Raw genomic sequence first — 23904 nt, forward strand, 5'->3', positions numbered from 1 at the left:
TGAGGGATGGTGGAGCATGCTGTGGGGGTGACTGCTGCCAGCCACTTTACCAGGCTGAAAAAGACAGTGGGGATTGGAGTGAAATTTGGAGAGGGTGAAGTGACATGGGGAAAAGCGAATGGAGTCCTGTGGTCGCTCAGCACCAGGGAAATTCCTTAGTGTCCAGCAGGAGAGGAGAGCTGGATGGAGCCCCAGCCAGGCAGTGCTGGCCCTGCCAACCTGTTGAATCTGCTCTTCCAACTCCTGAGCTTGCTGGTTTGGGTTGAGCAGGACACTGTCCTGCTGCCACTGCCCAGGAGTTTGGATTGAGCCACCCTGCCTGCTCCAGCCATCAGAACATGGTCAGACAGAGCCCAGTCCTGGCCTGGAGAGACAGGCCTGGAGCAGCTGCTGTCTGCGGGGACCACAGGGAGCAATGCTGAGCCCTGCTCAGGGGCTGGCAGGTGTCTGGGATAAGGGCACAGGAGTGCAGGGATTGGCACTGGCTCTGCCAGGCAGCAGTGCCAGTGGCACAGAGAGGGGTTGTTGCCAGTGCTTTGGTTTAATGATGCTTCTGATCTTGTCATGATAAGGCTTGCTTGATTTTTTTTCCTAAATAATTACGTGAGCTATTAATAAGTAAATAAAGGAAAAGTGATCACAAAGTGATCAGCTTTGCAGGTTGTGCTCCCACAGCTTCTTCTTACTTGAAATGCTTTGAGCCTGTCAGCCGGTGCTGACCAAGGGCTTTTGGGGAGCAGCAGTGCTGGGTCCCCCATCTTGTGGATATCCTAAAGGGCCCTAAAGCAGCCCCTGCCTTCCCACTTGCCTCTCCTTTGCGTAGCCCAGGCTGCAGGCAAAGAGGCTGGTCAAGACTTGCTGTCTGCAAATTCTCAGGTCAGAGTAATGCCTGAGACAAAAGGAGACAGTTACAAAATCAGTGATGGCAAGCTAAAAAAAATCCATTGCTGCCTGAATCACCCCCTGCTGTGCTACGGGGCAATTCCCAAATGAGCTGGCACCTCATGGCAGTCCTGTCCAGAGCTTTGCCTGTGAGTGACCCCCAGCCCAGCCTTGGGGGCCAGCTGAGCTCTGCCTGTGGGGCTGCTGCAATGCCTTGGGCTGCCCAGCCTCAGCAGGGTGAGGGTTTTGGTGAGAGAAGGGCCCAAATCCACCTGGTCTCTGTAGAGGCACTGCTTGTCCCTGCTCCTCTCTACATGCTGCAAGACAAGAGACCACAACACTGCCCCATTAATGGCCAGCAGCACACCCAAGACCCCATTCTGACTTCCACTGTTTTTTTCAAAGGAAAATGAGCCATCCTCCAGGACTGAAAAGAAAATTTGGAAGATACCTCAAGAAAAAGAAAAATGAACATGATGATTTTAACCCTAAATCACTCTCCTCCTTCATGCTTTTTTTCTTTTCTTCAGGTCCATCTTTCAGCTTCTAAGTGCTGGGGGTTAACGATGCTCTTCAACACCATCAAATTATCAAATTGTGCAATATTTAATTTCTTGGAGGAATTTCCCCCCATCACCCTGCTTGGAAAATCCCCTCTCTCTGCTCCTCAAGGTTTTTTTCACGCTGCATTACATCTACCCATTACCCTGCTGTTATTTTGCTCTAAAGGTACATCTTGAGGCTTTTATGAGCCATATTTGAGCTCCCTGACGACAGCACTCAGGCAGATGTAATCCAGCGTGACAGAGCGTGTGAATGCCATAAAGTGCAGGGATAGCAGGGGGAAATGTGGCCAGCAGGGACCTGGCTGGCTGCAGCAGCACTGGGTTTTCATGCCCTGATGAAGGGAGGAGGAGGACTTGACCTGAACTGGGGCAAAAAATAAGCTGCCATCCGGGCAAATCTGTGTGTGGCACTGAATGAAAGCCCAAACCATCAGGCTAAGGTATTCAGGCAGGGAATTCACAGCTTAGCCTACTTGGGTCAGTTGCTCAGGAGAAAAGGAGGGCTGGTACTTGTGGAGCACAAGGAGCTGCAGCCAGGGCTCAGCTTGACTGTAAGGTGGAAGTTTATTGGGTGTGTAAGGAAGGTTTTGGGGTAAAAGCAATGTTTCTCCCCAGTCCAGAGCCTTTCCCATCCAGCAGAACTGTGAACTGTGAATGTTCAGCCTCAGACTGCTCTTCACAGGTCACTGTGCATGGTTGGGGTTGAAGGAGATGTCTGGGGGCACCTGGTCCTACTCCTGCGCTCAAGCAGAGCCACCCCAATCAGCTGCCCAGCACCCTGTCCAGAGGGCTTTTCAATATCTAGGGACAGAGACTCCACAGCCTTTCTGGGCAACCCATTCCTGGGTCACCCTCACAGTGAAATATTTCCTGATGTTCTGAAACTCCTCCTGTGTATGGCATTGTGCCTTTTGTCTTGTGAAGGTATGTGTTGGCTTTCCTGGAGGAAATAATAGCAAGAGATCAGAGATGAAGTGGTGATTTGGGACTGCTTCAGGTGAGCTGCAGCCATGGGGAAGAGAAGTGCAGCAGCCCAGAGTGGGGTGTGCAGCAGGGGCCATCCCTGGACAACATCTACACCTTGGAAAAGCACTGCAAGAAGTGGTGCCTGCTCAATTCTCTGCTCTGCTGGCACTGTGGAAGGATGCCCAAGGGGAAAGAAACTGAGTGCAGTGTTGCCTGCACTCAGGAAGGGAAAATAGCACAGCTATGCATCAGAAGAGCTGTAGGACAGAATTGGAACCTGAGTTTATTTCATGTTAGTCATGTTGTTGCACCTCCTGACATCCTGAAGCAGTGCAGTAGTGAAGGGGAAGTGCACATCCAAGGCTGATGTAAGGATTTACCCACGCTGGGAAAAAATTGGGAGTCCCTGTCCTTTTTAAGTAAATAGTGTAAAACTAAGTGGGAAAGTGCTTTTGAAGGGAGGTGTTAGGGTCCCCACTGCACAAGGGGAGTTGCAGCGAGTAAGTCCAGGCAAGCACAAGTTATGAGAAAAAGCATCAAGCTGGCTGGATACTTGATCCAAACAACAGGCAGGGTCTGTTCTGCAGCTGAGAGAGGGAACAGAGCTGACTGAGTCATGTATGACTAGCAGTGCTGCCAAGGAAGTATCACAACAGCAATTGAAGTTTTCCAGTTCCTCAGCTGGGGCAGGGATGGGATGTGGCCATTGCTGGGGTGAGATACCTCCCTTCAGACATTAGAACAGGGATTTAAACTATTAAACAACTCAATTGCCACTGACATTTCTCCCCAAAACAGCTTGGAAGGTGGCTTTTAAAGTTATTTAACTATTAATGGAAAATGTATTTTTCAGCAGTAAAATCCTATACTTAACTGTGTCCCTCAATACATAGTTACTTCAACATTTTATGTAGGAGATTGCTCAGGGTATAAAATCATTGATGGCATAGTTTGAGTGCAAGCACTAGGGGGGAAATTACCCTTACAAGCAATCTCCCCAGCTCATGCCCTCCTTTACTTTGGCTGTCATTTACCTGGGACGTGTCCTTGTCCCTGGATTTGGTGTCTGTCCTGCCAGCTGCAGCTTTTCCCTGGCCCCCCAGCATTTGGCATTGTGACGCCCAATGAGACAGACATGGCACTGGAGAGGGAAACAGAAACCCTGTCACTCATGAGGGAGCAGGGGAGGGCCCAGCTGGAGAACATGTGTCTGTAAGAGCACAGCTGTTCTGCCCACTGGGAGTGTCTGGGGCAGCAAAGGAAGGTGTCAGTGAGCAGGATGCAGACCCTGCAACCAGGAGCAGAGATGGGAGTGGGCACAGTACAGCCCAAGGAAGCTGGAAGAAGGTGATAGAGTAGCCAGAGTGGTTGGTGAGGAGTTTATTTATAAACCTGCTGATGGGTTAGCAACCACATCCCCACCACCACCCAGAGCCTTCCCTGGGCTTGGCACCATTCTGTACTTGGTGCTGCACAACACTTGGGTGCCTGTGGACAATGCCCCAGGGGAGATGCCAGTGTTGGTACTGGGGAGCCATTGCCAATGCCAGGCCACTGCTGCCCCTGTGGTACCAATCCCCCCCTAGGAACGATGCCCAGTGGTCCAGAAGTCAGGCTCTGGTCACACAGGATGTCTTCCAGCACCTGAATGCTGTTTGAAAACACTGCAGGGCTGTTAGGACAACTCAGGATGAAACACGTGTTTGCATACAGGCTTGATGCCTGCCCCAGCAAGTCCTGAGATGACCAAAAGAGGGGAACAGCCATCAGCACTGCTAATGCTTTAATATACTGTGTGTCAGAAAATATGTGTAGGCTTAGCTAACAGTAATGCTGAGGTCAAGGGAACAGTGAAAACAATGAAGACATCCTCTTAAGCAATAAGAACAATTAAATAAATAAATAGCATGTAATTTTAAGTTTTACTGGTTTTTGAATCCATCTCCTGGTGCCACTAAAATAAGATCAGGGCACAAATAGCAGCAGCAGTAGTAGAAAATCCAGATGGTGCGCTCAAGCAAGCAGATGGTGCACTAGTATGTCACACTTATCAGTGTCACTTACTCTTTTATTTCTATTACAGCAGACCTGCGGACAGTCCACACCTGTAATCAACATTTGTGGACTGGATTCTTTTAGTTCAGTAAACACTATGTTTCACATACTCATAACAAATCTGTTTGAGAGGTGATTTCTGCCTGTGGTACTGCCAGGGCTCACTAAGTCTTTGATGCAGTTAATTTTTTTTTTTTTTTTTTTTTTTTTTTTTTTTTTTTTTTTTTTTTTTTTTTTTTGTGTAGGAACATATTTTTGGGAGTGAAGAAAAAAAATGGCCGCGTGTGTTTACTCTATCAGCACACTGGGTCCAAAATAGAGCAGGAAACAGTTTTTGTGACTCTTCTCTTGAAGCCCTTCTTTTGTTGTAACCCGGCTGTTTCCTTACGCTGTGCTGGCTGCGTCCCCACTCCTTGGATGCTTAGCCATGCACCAGAAGCTCAATCTTCTTCTGAAAGCGAGCACGAAAGATGCAGGCGAGGAAGAATTTGACTTTTGACTCAAACCAGTTGGGGCCAGCACGTCAGGGCCGTGGTTTTGTCCTGGCTTTGGGCGAAGGCTGCTGTCCCAGGCTGTCCCTGCTGGCAGACACGTAGGCGGCCGGACAGCGGGCTTTGCTGCGCTATCCGATACCCGGCACAAACGAGATGTCCCCTCGGGCAGCTGGCCCACACGCAGCGTGACAGAGCGGGGGGACAGCACGTCTGCACTGCCCTTGGCGCTGAGTCGCGGCCCCGCGCTGCCCTTGGCTCCGCCGGGAGCGTGTCCCTGTCCCCGTCCCTGTCCCCGTCCCTGTCCCGGCAGCCCGAGCCCGGCGGGACCCGCTCGCTCCACGGCAAAGGGGCAGCTCCCCGAAACAGCCCTGACACACACTCGCTGTCAGCCGGGCCGGTGTCTGTAAAAGCCCGTGGATTTATCATCACTTTCACATTCCGAAATTATTCTACCAAGAAATATTCCTTGGTCTGCCTGCTTTCTTTTATTCTCTTCTTCTTCCCATCTCTACTCTTCAGACTTATCTCTTATATCCCTTTCCCCCCACTATTTCTCAGAGATACCCTGTATATAATTCTGACTATAAATACCTTCTGTATCTCGGCTGTTCCCCGGGGTGAATCCCTCTGTCCTTGTCCTGCTCCTGCCCTTGGCCAGGGGCTGCTGCAGCGTTTCCATCAGCTGGTGACAGACACCAGCTGGCAGAGCTCCCCCCTGGTGGGGCATTTCTCCTCTGCCTGCTGCTGTCTGCCCAGCAAGTGTGGTTTGGGACAATCTGGGGCTGTGGCAGCTCTTCACAACAGAGGAGGGAGAGGGGACAGAGATGCACCCTTACACCTCTCACCACATGCATCCTGTTGCAGTCTTTCACTTCTTCCCATGTATCTTCTCACAGCCCCTGCACAGGAGCTCTGATTGTAATTATCTGTATTTATTTAGACAGATATCTCTATTTATTTAGCCACTTGCTAGGCTTTGTGTGTTTGCTACAGTAGCCTGCTGCTGTATGCAGCCAGATCAGATGCTGCTGCCAAAATGCAGTAACTGTAGAGCTGCACCCCAGACAACTGCTTTGGTCTATTTTTAACTACTGGTAAATATTAGGAAAACTGTCTGAGCCCACAATATTCTCCATTCAGTCTCTTTTGAATGGTTTATGGCATAATTAGCTACAAAAAGGGAATGGGGGAGAGCTGCCTGCATGACCTTTTGTTGTTTTCAGTCTCCAGTATTAATTATTTTCCCTGCTACTCACACAGGATGTTTGATTCCTTCTTGTCATCCCAGCCAAAAGGATAAGATAACCAGAGCAGAGCCTTCTCAACCCTCCACTGCAGCCCTTACATCTGCTCCTTCCTACCTCGGAACACAGGCATTGTCTATCTCCAACAAAGAAAGCTTTTCTCTGAAGTGTTTGCCAGGGATCTGAGTTAAACAGGCCTTTGTCAAACCACACGGAGAGCCCGATCCAGAGAATACCACAGCAGCAGCAGCAGCACTGGAGGGAGGGGGGCTGGTGCAGGATGGCCCTGCTGGGAGGGAGACCACCTTGCCACAGCCAGGCAGGGACAGTCACCTTGCCACAGCCAGGCATCCTGCAGTCACTGATGTGGGTAGGCTGCTCTGAGCTCTTTGGAATGCAGGACTGAGGATACCTGGGCTTTGTTCCAGGTTACTACTGGAGGGAAGGAGGGAAACTGCAGCCAGCATGGATCATCCCAAGGATCTCGCTTGTGTGTTGCTCAGGAAGCTGTGCTGCTGGGTGAAACCCACGGGGAAATCAGTGGGTGTAGGCACAAGTATAAAGAAGCAGGATAATGTTAACTGCTTTATTATTCACCTTGATGCAGCCTTGGGAAGGGAAAGAAAGCAGGGAGAAGTAGGAGTTGGGAGAGAGGGAGAAGCTCTAAAGCTGCCAGGGCTGGGGGCTCAGGCTCTGTGGTGTTCAGACTCCTGATATTCAACGTGAGGATGAAGGTTCCTTCCTCGTCTAACACTGCCTCAGCTGGCAGCAGCAGAGAAAGGCAAACGAGGTGACTTTGGTAAGAGTTCCACGGATTTATTTAAAAAACTTCAGCTGTCATTTTTAGCTCAGCACGGAGAATATAATCAAGCACATTTTCCCTGAAGCACAAGTTGGAGTACAGACCTGTAACATCACTTCTTTTAACTGGTCTTGCATCCACGAGCTGTAGCCAGGACTCCTGGGGAACCTGGAACATGTAGGCAGAGTCTGTGGTGTGTGAGATGGGAAACACCCTGTTGGGAGTCAGGAGAAATGATTCCACTCTACTTTCCTGTGACTGCTTCTTCCCTGGCGAGGCTGCTGTGCTGCCTTCAGATGCTCTGACTCAATTAAAAGTCTCTGCTGTCAATGACTTCGGCTGTGCTTTGAGCAGGAACTGCATGCGTTACAACAAGCAGCAAGGAGAAAAACACAAGTCACTTCCCAACTACAGCAGAACTGGAAAACATGCAAAATAGAACAGCATTTTCCTAGTTTTACAATTCCCTACAGGTTATTTTTGAAAAGGATCCATGCAACTGAGAGGCACTAACCCTGTATCCCCACTGTGCCACCTCAACTGCGCTTTTTAGTCACTGACGGCATTTTCACAAACTTTTTTCATTCTCTGTCACACAACTGATTCCCTTCTGTGAACAAAAGCCTTTAATGTTAGAACTCGATGTGAAGTTTGAATTATCAGCATTTTCCTTACCATCCCACAGCAGAGGCCAGGGCTCCAGCACAGCAAGTCTTGCAAACACGGAGAGAAATCTGCTGGTAACCTATGCACTGCACAAAGAGCTGGCCAGGGAGATCCCTTGAACTTGTTGTTTGGTGGGCTGGGATGGGCTGGTGCTGGGAAAGCTGAAGGAGATGAAATGTGCAGCAATGGAGAGCAGGGGTGAGTACAGTGCAGTGAAGCTTTAGAAACTGCACGGACAGCAGGGAAGGACAGGGATTCGGAAGAGTTGTAATGGAAAAAATAAACCCCAGTGGCAAAATGAAGCTGAGAGCAGAAGGTGCCCAGAGATTCAAGATGATTCTCTGTGTGGACACTAGAGGATGTAATGTCTTGAGAAACCAGGGAAGGAACAAATAGAGACAATTCAGCAGGACAAAATGCTTTTTGCTGTCCTCATTCTGTGTCAAGGAGGCATAAGGGAAGGGGCAGGGTGGGTTGGGATAGTGCTGGCAAAGCCAGCAGCCATGGGAGGCCTGCAGGACCCACGCCTGTCCTGCCCCTGGGGACACAGGTCTTTCCTGTCCCATGGCAGGCTGTGAGATGCAGAGCTGCCCCAGCTGTGCTCAGTGCCACCACTGCTAGTACTTGGTGCAGCTCAGCACAACCACAAATCCTGCTGGGAATCACAGGGCCAACACACTTCGGCTGCCACTGGAAAACGAAAACAAGGGCTGGGGACAGGAAAAACCGAAGAACATACACTTTTTAACAGAGCATATGTTGTGACTTGAAGGCTTTTAAGAGCTACATTCTGGGCTGGCCTAGGGGAGGCCTTCCAACACCAACGGATCCAATGATCCATAACACTGACCCTTCATGGATTTTGGGAGGGGGTTTAGACATATTTGTGATCCCAAATCCTTCATCCGGCAAAGCAGTGCTGTGGCCGGGCAGGCACCCGACCCCTTCCCTATCGTACGCGGCAGGCAGGACCTCGACGGGAGAACCGGCGGCGGGTGGCGGGAGGCCGCGGGAACAGGGGCGCTTTTCCCAAAGGAGAAAGCTGGCAGCGGGTGGCGGGAGGCCGCGGGAACAGGGGCGCTTTTCCCAAAGGGGAAAGCTGGCGGCGGGTGGCGGGAAGCTGCGGGACCGGCGCTGCTCCCGCGCACGCACGCGGGCTGCGGTTGGCGGGAGCGCTCGTGCCGTGCCGCACGCACCGCGGGCCGGAGGGAGGGCGGGGAGCAGCGGCGGCCCCGCCCCCCGCGCGCGGGCATTCCCGGCCGCCCCCGCCCCCGACCTTTCCCCCAGTTTCCAGCGCGCGCTCCCCCGCCCCTGGCGGCCCCGCCCCCGCCCCGCCTTCCCGCCGGCCGTGCCCACGCGCCGCCCTTCCCGCCGGCACGCCGCGATCACGCCGCCCGCCGCCGCTCATTGGCCGGGCGCGGGCCGCGGCGGGCGCTGATTGGCCGGGACCGTCCCCCCCAGCGCTGTTTGGCGCAGGCTGCGCTGGGAGCGCTCCCCCAGCGCGCGGCCGCGCCGCTCCCGGCGGGCGGGGTCGGGAGGAGGCGGCGCTGCCGGGTGCCGCTCCCGCCGCTGTGTGCGCGCCCCTGCCGCTCCCGCCGCTGCCACTGCCCGGGAGCACCGCTGCCAACGCCGCCCGCCCGAGTCGCGCCATGCACGGCTCGCCCAGCTCGGACATGGGAGATGCGCCCGCGGTGAGCACCGGGCGCGCGGAGGGAGGGAGGGAAGCGGGGGCAGTGGGGATAGCCAGCGCCAGTGCAGCCCGGGCACGTGCTCGGTGGCGGGCAGAGTGCGGGGACCGTCCCCGCCTCAGCCGGGACCGCTACTCACCCGGCGGAGAGCGGCTCGGTCGGGCAGCGGGTACGGGGTGGCTGTGCTAGGGCAGAGCCCCCAGGATGGGGGTGTTGCTCCGGTCACCTGCAGGGAAGGGGGGCGGCCCTCCCTCAGCGACCGTGCGGGGGCGGCGGCGGGGTGGGAGCTGCCCTCCGCCCCCTTCTCCTCCTCCTCCTTCCTTTCGCGCCATCCTCCTTTCGGTGGCACCGCCCGGCCGCGGGCAGCCGCCGTGGGGCGGGGAGCGGGTGGGGGCCCCTGCGGGCGGGGGGAGGTGCTGCCCTGCGGTGGGAGCCGCGCTGGCCCCCCGGCACTGCCCGCCCGCTGCCCCTCAGCCCGCACTGCCCGCAGCATGGGTCCTGCCCGGGAGCGACCCGCACCGCCCGCATCTCCCTGCCCGCCCACCATGCTCCCTGCCCGTGCCCCATCCTTCCCGCCAGCGACCCGCCCTGCCCGTGCCCATCCTGCCCGCAGCCCGCGCTCCTGCTCGTCCCTGCCCGTGTCCATCCTGCCGGCACCCGCGCACGTCGTTCCCGGCGGGGTGATGTGAGGACAGGCGCGCGGCGCGGTTGCCCATTTCCCTGGCAGCAGCCGGGGAGCCCGCGCTGCAGCGCTCGTCTGCAGAAAGAGCTTTTTTTGGGAGGTTTTTTTTTGGATTTCGGGGTGTTTTTTGAGGAAGCGAGGCACTTTTTTTTTTTTTTTTTTAATGTTTCTTTAGGGAAAGCTGCTTTCCTGAAACGTAGGGTTGGAAAATACAAGCCTGTGGGCTTGGCTGCTTGCAGGCGCGCTTGGAGGAACGCTGGCAGTGTCTGCTCAGTGCAGAGCCTCGCCTGGCGTGGCCCCGTGTGACGGGCGATTGAGGTCCAGGCTTGCAGGCACACATGGTGTTTTCCTCTCAATGTTTTTCAGTGGAAATTCTTAGAAGTCTCTCTCCAGCGTGTTAATTGCTTTTACCCCTTCCAGCCCCCAAATCATGGCATCTCCATGCCTGGTACCTAAGGTTTTATATGAAAGTCCTCTATGAGTGCAGTACCAATATTTTTGATCCATTATGCTTAGCATGTTTGCCTGCACATCCCTAGGGTGTAAACACAGCTTTACATCTTCCCTTCACTGTTGAATAAGGATCATCCCACCTTACCTAACTCAGTAACAAAACCCATTGACTTAGTGTATGTGCTGTCACCCAATGAGCAGAATTCCTTCTAGGGCTTGAGGCCATGCTCATGGTGTGGTGCTCCCTTTAGAGTTAAAACCTTTTTCCTGCAGTACATAAACACTCTGTGTAGCAGCAGTGGGCTCAAGAGGCTTGGTCCACACTTCCGAATCTCAGCCTTCAGGTTCATTGGTGTGTCTAAAGACTGGAGGAGCCTGGATGCCTAGTTGAGACTGAGCTGGCATGTGAGTAATAACCCATCAGGCTAGCATAGCTTTTGGAGCCACTGCCAAGCACTGTGAGAGCTTTGTGAAGTTTGGATATCCTTGTGCAGAGAAGTCAAGAGTTTTGCATGTGTACACATGCACACACAAATATTCTGTGATGCTTGCAATTGGAAACAAATCAGTATGATTAATTTGTCTTCATTTTACTCAGAGTGTGTTTTAGATACCTAGGACCTATGTAGCATCAGGCCCTTCTGAAGTACAATGCAAACAGTTCCCACTGTACTTTGAAAACTGTTTTCCTTCCATCTTTTCCCCATCTTGGATTCCCTGTTAAAAATAAGATTAAAAATCTTTTGTGATGTGCAGTACTTCCAAGTCAGTGACCATACTTTAAAGCATCTTACCAGCAGCTGAAATTTATCTTCTGAATGTTTCCAGAATGAGATTAGTGCTGAATAGTCTTTCGGGTTCAGGAAACAGCCTTCTCTAAATAAGGTTCAAAGTCAGGATTTTCCTCTTTTATGCTTGTATTCAAGCATGAGATGTGTTTGTTCAGAGCAGTGTCATCCAGGAAAGTAAGCTTGGAAATGTGAGCCACACACTTATCTGTTCTTTTCCTGGAAAATCACATGTCTTTTTTTTTTTTTTTTTTTTAAGCGGAGGGAATGTGGAGACGAGCTGCTCGGGGGAGAGTGAGAGATGAGCCAGTTGGTAAAAGTCTTGCCACGGGCATGGGATCTGTTTCAGTTGACCTTGATTGTGAGCAGACAGTGTGTGGGTGGTGCCAGTTTTGTACTCTGACTTGTGCTAACAGCCAGTAATCCGATTGCACTCAGGTTGACATTGTGGACATCTACGAGTCCATCCGTGAGCGGCAGCGCCATGACAGCGAAAGGTCCACCTGCAGCACCTTGGAGCAGAACGACATTGAAGCTGTTGAAGCCCTTGTTTGTATGAGCTCCTGGGGGCAAAGATCACAGAAAGGTGACATATTAAAGATAAGGCCCCTCACGCCCTTCTCGGATTCTGGGGATTTCACAATGCACGCCGAGGCTCCAGCTGAATTACCAAAGGACTATCTATCGACACTGGTAAGAAAAGCATGAACACAAAACAAATATGCCCAACACGTGGATGTCACATCCCTGCAATGCTTTAAATTGGCTGGAAAAGACGGAGTTGCTCAGGTGTCCCTTTGCCACAGCCTGTGCTCTGTGTGTGCACAGAGCAGTGAGGTGGGCACGTTGAGTTTATGGTTTTTTGCTGTCTTTGGTTTAGCAAATGTCGAGACTTTTGTTAAATTTAGGTGTGAAAGCCCTTGCTGACAGGTTATTGGATTTGACAGGGATGTCGAGGTGGCTGTTGTAGGTTTCTTGGAGCACGTTGAGTAAGAATGGCAGAGTGAGCCTTGGTGATTTGGCATCAACGTATCTGCAGGCACTGTATGAGAAAAGGCCCTTGACGATGTTATGCTTCACTGGTCATTGCAAGAGAAAGTACACGTTGCCATTATGAAATAGGCAATTTAATTAGTTTCTGTACTATGTGTTTGTACATGTAGTCTGTTATTTCTCCAGACATTGGTCTACTCCAGCTGACTAATGTTGGTTGAATCCAATTTTTTTTCTTTTGTTTCAATTTATGTTGCAACAAAAGTAGGTATTAAAAAAAGGCTTGGTGCCATTAGGATTTTAGATGGTTAAGGCCCATTTCAACCAGTAGGCTTCTAGTATGCAGTTGCCAGGTAAAAGGGGAATAGTAGAGGAAAGAGGCTGAGATAAGAGCAGCCTGACAAGCAGCTGCCATAATATCTCCTGCTGTTCATTGCTGACACTGTCTCTTCAGCAGCACAGGAGATACCCTTCAGTGGGAAAGGAGGAAGAAGAGGTGATGCAGGAAGACAGCATAGAAAGAAATGGATGAATAAGAAGAGACAGAGCAGTTTCATTTATCTTTATCTAAAAGGTAGCCGTGAAATGATGAAGTAATCATTGAGAAAAGATCTAGGGCTTGCTGGGAGCTTGAAATAGAAAAGTACAGTATTGCTATCTATTGTTGGTCTGCTTATTCTGCTCATAGCCTTTTACAGCTGTGCCCATTGCTGAGGAGAAAGGAATGAAAGACTTTTTTGTGGTGCAGTGAGTATACTTGCAGTGTTGTATGCAGGTTTACAGCTGCCTCATTGCCTTCCTTTTATTAACACACTTTTGAACTTAATCAGAATGGCCATGAGATAAGGCAATGTAGTGTCCTGGTGTTTGCTAGGATAGAGTTAATTTTATTCCTAGTAGCTGGCACAGTGTTGTGTTTGTGATTCAGAATAGAATAATGGTGGTAACATACTGATGTTCTAGTTGTTGCTGAGCAGTGCTTACCCCACCCAGGTCAAGGATTTTTCAGATTCCCACTGGTGAGGAGGTGCACCCGAAGCTGGGAAGTAGCATGGCCAGGGCAGGTGATCTGAACTGGCCAGGAGGATATTCCATACCACAGTGTGTCATGCCCAGCATAAAAACTGGGATGATCAGTGATGTTGGAAAGGACCTGGGCATTATTGGTCAGTGGGTGGTGAGCAATTGTACTGTGCACCACTTGTTTCTCTTGGGTTTTATTGCTCGCTCTCTCTCTCTTTTGGGTATTTCCCTGTAATAATAATTACAGTTGTTATTATTATATTTTACTTTATTCTAATTATTAACTTGTTCTTGTGTCAACACATGAGTTTTATCTTTTTGATTCTCCTCTATGACAGATCTGACCAGACCGTGCTGAAACAAATTTGTTATCAGGATTCATCTTATTAGTTTATTAGTTGTTGATCACAGTGTTGAATTATTTGCTATCAGAGTTGTTGTGTTATGTAACAATTTACTTCTTGTGTATCTTCCCCCTAGTGTTATGGTATCATCTCTGGGGGCTGGGCTAAGGTTATCATTTTGTTGTACTTTGTAACACTGGATTATGTGATAGCACAGAACTGCTGCCCTTGAAACTAACCTGGTTTTCATACTCTCAGCCCCTCTGTCATCACCTCTGTACTTGGGGAACCATCTATTAGAAACTGATAATAGTGACACCGTTTGCCTTTTTGCCTTGGAGAGCCAACCTGTGTAGAAGGCACACACAGTCTTCCCCTTCTTCTCCAGGCATGGGCATTTTGGAAATTTTGAATACCCTTGGGATGCTGAAACCATGGTCCGTGAATGACCAGGAACTGGGAATGTGGTTCAGGTCTTGTTTAGGGTTAAGCAACTGTTTGTGGCTGCTCAGACCCTGGCATCATGCACTGTGACCTCTCAGACCCCCCAGCAAGGGATGATGCAGCTGAGCCAGAGGATGAGCTTGTGCCATTATCAGTTTCCTTGTACACAAGAAGAAATGGACACCAAACTCAGCTCAGTTAGTGAAGGAGGATGAAGCAGGGCCATCACAAAAACTGGATGGAGGAAGAGACAGAACAAGAGGTAACCACTCAATCCCTGTCCCTGAGGGATGTGAAGAGGTTTCAGCTGCTGTCCAGGTGTGCACATATTCACCTGGCTGTTCCAGTGGGGCTAGTAGCCTGGAATTAGGAGATAGGGAAGTCAAGCAGTTGGGATGACTTCCTAGGGAAGAGAGCATTGACAAGGTGATTGGAAAAATGTCACAAGTCTTCAGCCTGTGGAGGCAACTCGGTCAAGTGTGAAGGAAAGGTATCCCTTCAGGAAAGAGGTAGTGTCATCCAGGCAGGTGGGCTACTGTGGGGAGACATACCTGGTACCTGAGGGAATTGGCTGTACCAGAGGGGGTTTTTTATGACATGAGCAGGGCACAGTCACCCACAGATCCAGATGAAGTCAGTGTGCCCAACCCACATGGCAAAACTTTGAACCATTTGCCATGGACTGATCCAGTTCCAGAACACTTGCAATATATTGGTGGTACCATTGTGGACAATACAGCAGCAGAAGTTTTTGAGAAAAGGAAGAAAATAGTCCAAATCTTTCTGAAAGCTGCCATAAAACAAAGTAAGGTCCAGGAGCCTGCATAGCAGATCCAGTTTTTAAGAATAAAATAGCAAGGTGAATGTCATCAGATCCCAATGGATTTGATTAACAAAATAACAGATACACTTCTACCAACTAGTAAGAAAAACACAAGCTTTCTTAGGCATTGTGGGGTTTTGGAGAATGCACATTCCAAATTATAGTCTGATTGTCAGCCTTCTCTGTCAAGTGACCCAGAAGAAGAATGATTTCAAATGGGGCCCTAAACAACAGCAAGCCTTTGAACAAATTAAACAGGAGATAATTCATGCAGAAAATTAACTCTGCCCCAGCCCTTGGGCCAGTCCAGGCAGGACAAGATACAAAAAATGTGCTCTACACTGCAGCCAAAGAAAATGGCCCTACCTGGAACCTCTGGTAGAAAGCACAGGGGAGAATTGGTCAACCTCCAGGATTTTGGAGTCAGGGGTAGAGAGGATCTGAAGCCCACCATATTCTAATTGTAAAAGAGATTCTGGCAGCTTATAAAGAGGTCCCAACTGCTTTGGAAGTGATTGGTACTGAACACAGCTCCCCCTGGCATCCTGATTCCTGATGCTGGGCTGGATGTGCAAAGGATGGGTCTCCTACACATCCTGTAGCTGATGCTATGTGGAATCAGTGGGTCTTGCTGGTCACACTGGGTGCTCAAATAGGAAACCTCAGTCATTGTGATTACTTCCAAGACTCCTGGGATTGGCGAGAGGGCAGACTCCTGGATACCACCTGATGAGAAGATGACATGTGCTGAAGAGACTATTTTATAATGTCACCCAAAAATGAGAAACAATATGCCCTGTTTGATTCCTGCTGTATTGTAGGAAAGCAGTGAAGATGGAAAGTGGCTGTGTGGCGTATCCTACAAAAAATTACAGAGACTGCTGAAGGAGAAGGTGAATTGAATTACTTTGCAGAGGTGAACATTGACTTTGGACACAGCTGAACAAGAAAAACAGCCAATGCTTTATCTTTGTACTGATTCACGGGTGGTGGCAAATGCCCTGTGGTGGTGGTTGCAGTGGTGGAAGCAGAGCAGAGGTAAGCCCATCTGGGCTGCTGCCTTGTGGCAAGATACTGCTGCCTGGGTGGAGACCCTGATTGTAAAGCATCATGTGGGTGCTCATGTACCCAAGACTTGGGCCACCAAGGAACATCAAAACAATCAACAGGTGGATCAGGCCTCTAAGATTGAAGTGGCTCAGGTGGATCTGGATTGGCAAGATTCACCAGGGTGAATTATTTATTGCTTGGTGAGCCCATGACATCTGAGGCCATCAGGGAAGAAATGCAATGTGTAGATGGGGTGATGATCAAGGGGTGGACTTGACCATGGACACTCTTGTAGGGCTATCCATAGTTGTGAAACATACACTTCAGTTATTCAAGACAAGCAGTTAAAGCCTCTGGTGTGGAGGACAGTGGCTGAAATATAAATATGGGGACACCTGGCAGAGGGACTCTATCAGACTCCCACAAACCCACCAAAGCAAGCACCATATGCTTATGATGGTGGAAGCAGCCACTGGATAACTGGAAACATGTTCTGTGCCCCATGCCACTGCCTGGAACACTGTCCTGAGCCTTGGACAGCAAGTATTAGGGCAGCAGGGCACCCCAGAAAGAATTGAGCCAGACAAGGGGACTCATTTCCAAAACAACCTCACAGACACCTGGGTTGAAGAGATGGCATTGTGTGGGTTTATCACATACCCTATCATGTGCCAGTCTCCAGGAAAATTGAATGATCGAACAGACTGTTACTGAGAGCAGTGGGTGGTGGGACCTTCAAACAATGGGATACACATTTAGAAAAGGCCACCTGGGCAGTCAGCACTAGAGGATCTGCCAGCTGTGCTCAAGCAAAACTTCTGCATAGTGTAGCAGGGGATAAAGTCCCTGTAGTGCACGCAAAAAACCTTCTGGGGAAAACAATCGGAGTTATTCCTGCATCAGGCAATGACAGCCCCATCTGTGGGATTGCTTTTGCTCGAGGACCTGGGTAATGTGGGAGGATAGGGAGGTCCAAAGTTTTGTTCCAGGGGATCTGGTTCTGTGTGAGAGCAGCCAGTGATTTGGATTGTAAGGTGTTAATTGCCATATGACACTCATGTCACCACTGCTGAGCTGGCTACACACAACGTGAGGGGTATCACAGTAGGAATCACCCAGATTAATGAAGAACAAACTTTGATGAAACTGGAGAAATGCAGCAGTGATGGAATCAGAAGTAACTTCAGTAGGCAGCAGTCCAACATAACACACCATCTTTCCTGCCCTGAAGAACTGCTATGAGTTGGAGCCCAAAGCAATGCATGAATGCGCTCAGCAGATGTTTTAGAGGGATGGCCCACAGACTAAGGGAATGATACCTGTGTCAAAAGACAGGAAAAGTAATGGTGGTTAATTGGGATGTATTGAAAAGTGTGGGCATGATGTAAATGGCATAGAATATCCTGATGGTGGATATTGTCCTGTTTTCAGCTGGGACAGAGTTAGTTTTCATCCTAGTAGCTGGCACAGTACTGTGTTTGGGATTTAAGGTGAGAATAACGATAATAACACACTGATGTTTTAGAGTAAGCCCTGCTCAGCAGCAATTAAACCAAGGACTTCTCAGCGTCTCCTGCTCTGCCAGTGGGGAGGATAAGCCTTGTGAGACAGCATGGGTAGAATACTACTGATCAATCTGGCCAAAGGGATATTCCATACCATAGAGCATTGCGTTCAGTGTATAAACTGGGAGGAGTTGGCCAGGAGGGGCCAGTCACTGCTTGGGATCAGGCCAGGTGGGTGGTGAGCAGTTGTACTGTGCATCATTTGTTGCTCTTGAGCTTTATTTCTCTCTCTTTTGGTCTGCCTTTTTTATATTTTTGTTATTGTATTTTCCTGTATTTGAATTATTAACTTGTTCTCATCTCAGCCCATAGGTTTTACCTTTTTTTGATTCTCCTTCCCATCCATCTGGGGGTGGAGGATGAGTGAGCTTCATGGGACTTCATTGCCCTCTGGGATTAAACCACAGCAGTATATTCAGTTTGTCCTAAGAGGCACATTCTGAGATACTGGGAGAGGGCGTGTAATTTTATTTTTCAGAGTAAAAACAAGTGGAAACTGTGCTATGGAATGACACTGATGCACACCGGTGTGGGTTTTTTTTGCAGTGTATGACGCCTCCGCACAGCCCTGACTTCGTTGAGATGTCGGCAGCTACGCTCCTGTCCTCACAAGTGACTTACTCCAAACCAAGGACTGTCATGGCTAACACAGCTGCCTGCTCGGTCACGTCGGCGACCGGTGCCTCTCCCACAGCCAAGCCATCTGCTCCCAGCGTGGGGCCACCGTGCAGTCAGAAGCCAGTGATCTCTGAATTCCCTGCTCCTCAGCCCTGCAGGGCCATGGCAACGAGTGTCATACGTCACACAGGTGATAGTTCTGCTTACCATCACATTCCTGCCGTGCAAGAGCAAACAAAGGTAACTTCAGGCTGCAGCACTTCCAGAGACTGGTGTGGAGCGGATGACCCAAAACATTCCAGACTGCCACAGGACACGTGGGCTGCGGATGATTTAATCAACAAAACCTCTCCGGCACATCAGCCCTATGCACATGACTCCAGTGATATTGTGACCAATAAAGGGCAGCTACCAGTCCGGCCTGTTTCGCCACAAACCCACTTACCAAAGAGTTGCGAGAATGACTTGCAAAAAAGAGCTACCCCAGTGACACCTGCCCCTGTCCCAAGCCCCCAGGTTCTCTGTCAAATGATCCCTTTAAATGGACAAAGCAGCATGATTAATGCCTATGTCAAGCCTCCAGCTCCAGCACTCTCGACTCCCATGAAGCCCATCTTGCCGCAGACAGCCCCGCTCCCCCAGCCTGTGCTCATGGGCCCCTCTGTGCCTCAGGGGACTGTCATGTTGGTTCTCCCGCAGCCCGCTGTCACGCAGACACCGCCGTGCCCGCAGGCCCTGGTGACTGTGGGCAGCACCAAGCTACTGCCCCTCGCCCCTGCTCCCGTGTTCATCGCTTCTGGCCAGACCTGTGCCCCCCAGATGGACTTCTCCAGGCGGAGGAATTACGTGTGCGACTTCCCCGGGTGCAAGAAAACCTATTTCAAGAGTTCCCACCTCAAAGCCCACCTGCGCACCCACACCGGTGCGTGCGAGGGGGCTCTGGCTCGTGCTGGGTGCTGAAGTGCACGGTTTTTACATGGAGGGGGGTGGGAAAGGGAAGGAGCAGGTGATGGGGAAGCTTTAGCTCATCTCAGGGATGGAAGGAATGTTCATTCTCCATGGACAAGCAAAACAAGACATACTTTGTTCTGAGACCTCAGCTGACCCTGTAGTGTTAGTTGAATTTCACAGGCTTTAGTTGGAGTGAAGCTTTGCTGTCTGTGTGCATGTGTTTAGATCTAAGTGGAATCCTGCCATCTGCACTAGATTGAAATGAATTGTGCAAGTCCCTTGTTTTGGAGCATGGGGAAGTCTGTTATAGGCAAAACACAGTACAGGTAGTTGGTCTAATTGTTACATGAGTAAAAGAAAAGAGAAACTCAGAAACTGCTTTATTTTGTTTCTTTGGGGTTTATTTTTGTTCTCCCGGAGTTTTGTGTAGGCTAAATGGGAATGCATTGAGATTTTGGGCTGCTGTGTTAGGAAGCAGAGCTCCTAAGAGAATGTAACAGCTTATTCAGTTGCAGAAGGGGAATTTTTAGAGGTAAATGAAAATTAATTGTAATTAATATGAAGTGATTTGCTCCATAAATTGGGTCAGTGGGGAAACAGTCTATATGTGTTTTACTTACCTTTTTTCTGCTTCAAGGATCTTGTTAAATTAAAACTAACTTTTGAGTTCTCAGGGATTATTTTTGGTGTTGAAGGATGGGCATAGTGGGAGATTGGTATAGAATAGTTCTGTCTATTTTTGGTTTTCCTTGACTTTTCTCCCCTACCTGCTGCTACCCCACAGTCACTGGTCTATTGGATGTCAGCTTGTGTGACGGGATTTGCATTTGTTTGGCAGCTTTTCTTTACAGTTCCTTTGGGGAAAGAGCTTAAGCTCTACATGAAGCTGATAATTCTTGTAAACCATAGTTCAGAGGTAGAATGATGCTTCTGCTCCTAACTTGAGAGGCTGCTGAATTAAACCTGGTGCTCAGGATAAACAGACTATCAGCAAGTGCCTCGCTTTGTGCCCGTGGCTGCTGATCCATAGGGAGTCTGGGTGTGTCCCTGTATCATGGTTAAGACATCAATGGCAGGTGGAACACACTGACCCCTCACTAGCCATTTCCCATTACAGGATCAGGAGGAAGAGTAGTTCAGCTTTCTTTTTCTGCCTTTTCTCTGCACACTGACTAACTAGATCAGACACAGACTTTACTCTCAATACCTGAAGTGAGAACACTCCTGTGGGGCTTCCTTTTCTGTTTGGGCCCCTTCTCTTCTACTCCAAAGTGTCCCCATAATGTTGGGCCACGTGGTGGATGTTTATCTGGAGCCCTGTGGGAGTTGCAGGCAGTAGTTGCCATTGTGGTTGTTCAGGACAGGTGGGATGTTCAGCAGTGGCCCAGGATGAGCAGCAGCAGATGTGGGCAGCCTTGCTGCCATTCCTGGTCTGTGGGGGTCTGGCAGGACAGGCTTTGCTTGAGAATGCTCACTGGTGTGTGTTTCTGTGTGGGACTGGATTGCTGGAGCAGCAGGACCCCGAGGCTCCATTCCAGGCTTCCTGTTTGCCCCACAGTATTTGTGGATGACATGCTGCAGCCAGAGATAGGGATGCATGGGGATGGGGGCAGGGGCTTGATTCTAGTTCAGTCAGCAGATAAGGCAGCTTTATGAAGGCTCTAGTTCTTTAAACTGGGATTTTGGACTACTGAAAAACCAGACTTGATTAATGAACACTTAAAGAGGGATACAAGGAAATAAGTAGAAATGATAACTAGTATTTTTCTCTGGAACAGAACTTTAGCTTAATCTTATGTTGACTGCACAGACGAGCAGTTCTGTGGAACTCACTGGTTTCTGCAAGGCAGATTTTAAGTTAGCCCTTTGATAAGACTGCAGCACAGCTTCCCAAAAGTAACAAACACTTCCTTTATGTCCTGCAGGAGAAAAACCTTTCAGCTGCAACTGGGAGGGCTGTGACAAGAAGTTTGCCCGCTCGGATGAACTGTCGCGGCACCGCCGGACGCACACGGGCGAGAAGAAGTTCTCCTGCCCGGTGTGCGAGCGCCGCTTCATGCGCAGCGACCACCTGACCAAGCACACCCGCCGCCACATGGCCACCAAGAAGCCCCCCAGCTGGCAGACAGAGCTTGGCAAACTCAGCAGAATTGCCACAGCAGAGAAACCCAAGAGCAGCAGCAGCGCTCTGAGTATGCTCATCCCCGTGCCATCACCCGCCTGCCAGGGCTAGAGTGAGGAAGCGCTTTCTGCAGACTTTCTGGAGATCAGGAAAAGCTCCGATGGCAACAGCAGAAAGGGCAATGGCTTTTGTTTTCCCCGTGTTTGTGTGTACTTTAGTTTCCTGCAGTTTAGGTCCTCTGTTGATAGTGCTATGTGAGAAATCTATCATATTTCCTCATCCCTTCCTTGTTGGTTTTTTTCAGTACTTGGGCAATTGCAATCACCAGCACTTCAGGAAAGTAGAACTCCTTGGAAATTATTTTGGCAATAGGTTAAAAAAAGTTGAAATGCTTGCTGTTAATATTTTGATGGACAGTAAAACAGGGTGGTTTTTAATTTTTATAGTACTATTTTCTATACCAAATATATTTTGTATTTGTTCATTTTGGTCTTGTTAGCAGGCAGATTACTTGCATTAGTAGGGCTGTGCTGGATGAGACCCAGAGCTTTGGAAACTCCTTTTCAGTAAACCTAAACCTTTGCATTCAGAATGTTTTATAAACACTTACCATTTGATAACATACTGGTTGGTTTTCACACTTGCAAATCCTGATCCTGCCATGGGCTAGTGCTCTTACATCCTCCTTGTGCAGGTAGATTGAAGATCAAAGTGAGTCAGTAATTTTTAAAACAAACCAAACCAGAATGACCTTATTTGAGAGTACAAGTGCTGAAATCCTCAACATTTTAGGAATTCATACCCTTTGCAAGTAGAAGCCAGTGTCGTTGGTAGAAGCATATTGAGTCCACATTCCACTGAAGCAAAGTTTGGAGGAGCCAGACTGCTCTGATGGACGTAGAAGCACAAACACTGTTTAGAAATTTTGACACTAAAAATTGTGCTTTATTTTTGGTCCTACTAAACCAACATATCAAACTGAAAAATGCAAAAATGGCAAGATAGATAGCCCACGAAAATTTAGTGGGTCTCTCTTTATATTTTTTTGAGTAGAGGAGAAATAAAAAATAAAAGGGTTTTTTTGTATTGTGGATGCTTGTGCACCTTATAGTTCAAGGCTTTCTTTTACCTGTATCAATGCACCAGAGGAAATACTAATTGTGTCTTGAGTTAAGAAATAGCCACCATGTCAACTTGATGATGCTCTTCATGTGGCCTTATCCTTCTCCACAGTACTTTGTATAAAATCACCCTTTTCTATTAAACAATACACTCTCCCTGTTGAATGGATTTTCTTTTACACGAAGTGTAATGATAGTTAAAAATGGAATCACTGGCTGCAGGAGTGCTGTGTTGTAATAGCATGGTGTGAGTAACAAAATGCCCGTAGCACAGTTGGACTGCTCCATTCCCGAGGTGCAGGAGGAGTGTGTGTGTACTGCAGCAGAGTTGACAGTACAGCAAAGCACCAGGTGTTTTGCTGGGAGACAGCTCCCCCCGAGTGAATTATTTCTGGAATGCTTATTCCTTCTGGACTCTTCTCCTTTCAGCCACTCCTGCACTGAAGCTTAGTTGTGCACTGAGGAGGATTGTTCTTCCTATATGCATCAGCTGTGGATAACCAGGAATACACTCTCTCTTTTACTGCTTTGTTCTGAAATCCTGGTCTTGCTTCCCAGGGTGGGCAAAGCATGGATCTCATCTGTGGAGGTGCTGACTTGGCAGAGACCTGTTTCAGTTAAAGCAGATTATGTCATTATTTTTTACACTGAAATCTATAGTTATAATTACCAGTAGTAAGTTTTCAAACTGCTCTAAATTGGAGTATTGTGCTAAGTGTTCTGAAGTTTTTGTGCCTGACCTTGTAAAGGCCCACACCCTGTTCACTGACACGTGCTGTAATTCCACTGACCCCAGTGCCAGTGGGTGTGTGTGGACCTTGCTTTGGACTCTCCAAAGGGCTCAGCTGGAACCTCTTTGCCTGGTGAAGTGGATCCTTGTGGTGTTGCTGTTCTCTCTTGCTACCTAGTTTTCCGAGTTTCTGTGGTGAACAAAGAGATGTTGCTGCTCTTACTTTTTTCTTTTTTTTTTTTTTTCTCAGAAATCTCTTAGAACAAGAAGTCTGGCTTTTGAATGCTGTTTTTGCATGCTTTTAACCAGGGGAAGCATGTCCTGTCTCAGTTTAGTAACCAGTTTAGCACTTCATTTTTTTACAGACTGACTATTTATGGTGCTCACCTGAGAAAACAATTTGGAAACTCTTGTCATAATTATATAAATTGTCATGTTTTTTGCATTACGGGGTTTGGGGGGAAACAGTGGACTTGGAGAATACAGACTTTTAAAAAGTGTGTCATGTATGTGTGTCACGATGTGGAAAAGCAACTGCTCCCTCCTTGTTTGGGTGAGGCTGGCCTGCAGTTCCTGGCAGCCCACTCTGGGATGTGTGGATCGTTCCCTGTGGATGTGCGTGAATAGCTGTGCCTGTGTCTGCTCTGCCTGTTCCTTCCTGCTGTCTAAGGGTTATTTATGGATTAAGCATGACTGGCATAGCTGCTGTCTTTGCACTTTACTGCCTGAACTCTACTGTTCAGTCTTTTTATTTTGAGCCTATATTTTACGGAAATGGAACTGCATTTTTGTACGTGTTTTTAACTTTTATTAAATAAAATGTATGTAACGTGA

At 49.0% G+C, this 23904-nt stretch overlaps 1 protein-coding gene across 1 annotated transcript; it reads left to right on the forward strand.

The window, feature by feature from the left end:
• The first annotated feature begins 9215 nt into the window (after positions 1–9215).
• Positions 9216–23904, forward strand: KLF11 (KLF transcription factor 11). The gene is made up of 4 exons (XM_059842866.1): positions 9216–9366; positions 11725–11979; positions 18075–19068; positions 21023–23904. Exons 1-4 carry the CDS (start codon positions 9325–9327, stop codon positions 21328–21330), a joined length of 1599 nt encoding a protein of 532 aa, XP_059698849.1. The 5' UTR covers positions 9216–9324; the 3' UTR covers positions 21331–23904.

The sequence above is a fragment of the Haemorhous mexicanus genome, chromosome 3, assembly GCF_027477595.1.
Source record: "Haemorhous mexicanus isolate bHaeMex1 chromosome 3, bHaeMex1.pri, whole genome shotgun sequence".
NCBI classification, from domain to species: Eukaryota; Metazoa; Chordata; class Aves; order Passeriformes; family Fringillidae; genus Haemorhous; species Haemorhous mexicanus.

What these genes read in the sequence shown, in the direction of transcription:
- KLF11 (XM_059842866.1), top strand. Translation starts at nt 9,325, where the DNA reads ATGCACGGCTCGCCCAGCTCGGACATGGGAGATGCGCCCGCG. An exon ending in ACATGGGAGATGCGCCCGCG is followed by an intron (nt 9,367 to 11,724) that starts GTGAGCACCGGG and finishes GATTGCACTCAG; the next exon opens with GTTGACATTGTGGACATCTA. An exon ending in CCACCTGCGCACCCACACCG is followed by an intron (nt 19,069 to 21,022) that starts GTGCGTGCGAGG and finishes TATGTCCTGCAG; the next exon opens with GAGAAAAACCTTTCAGCTGC.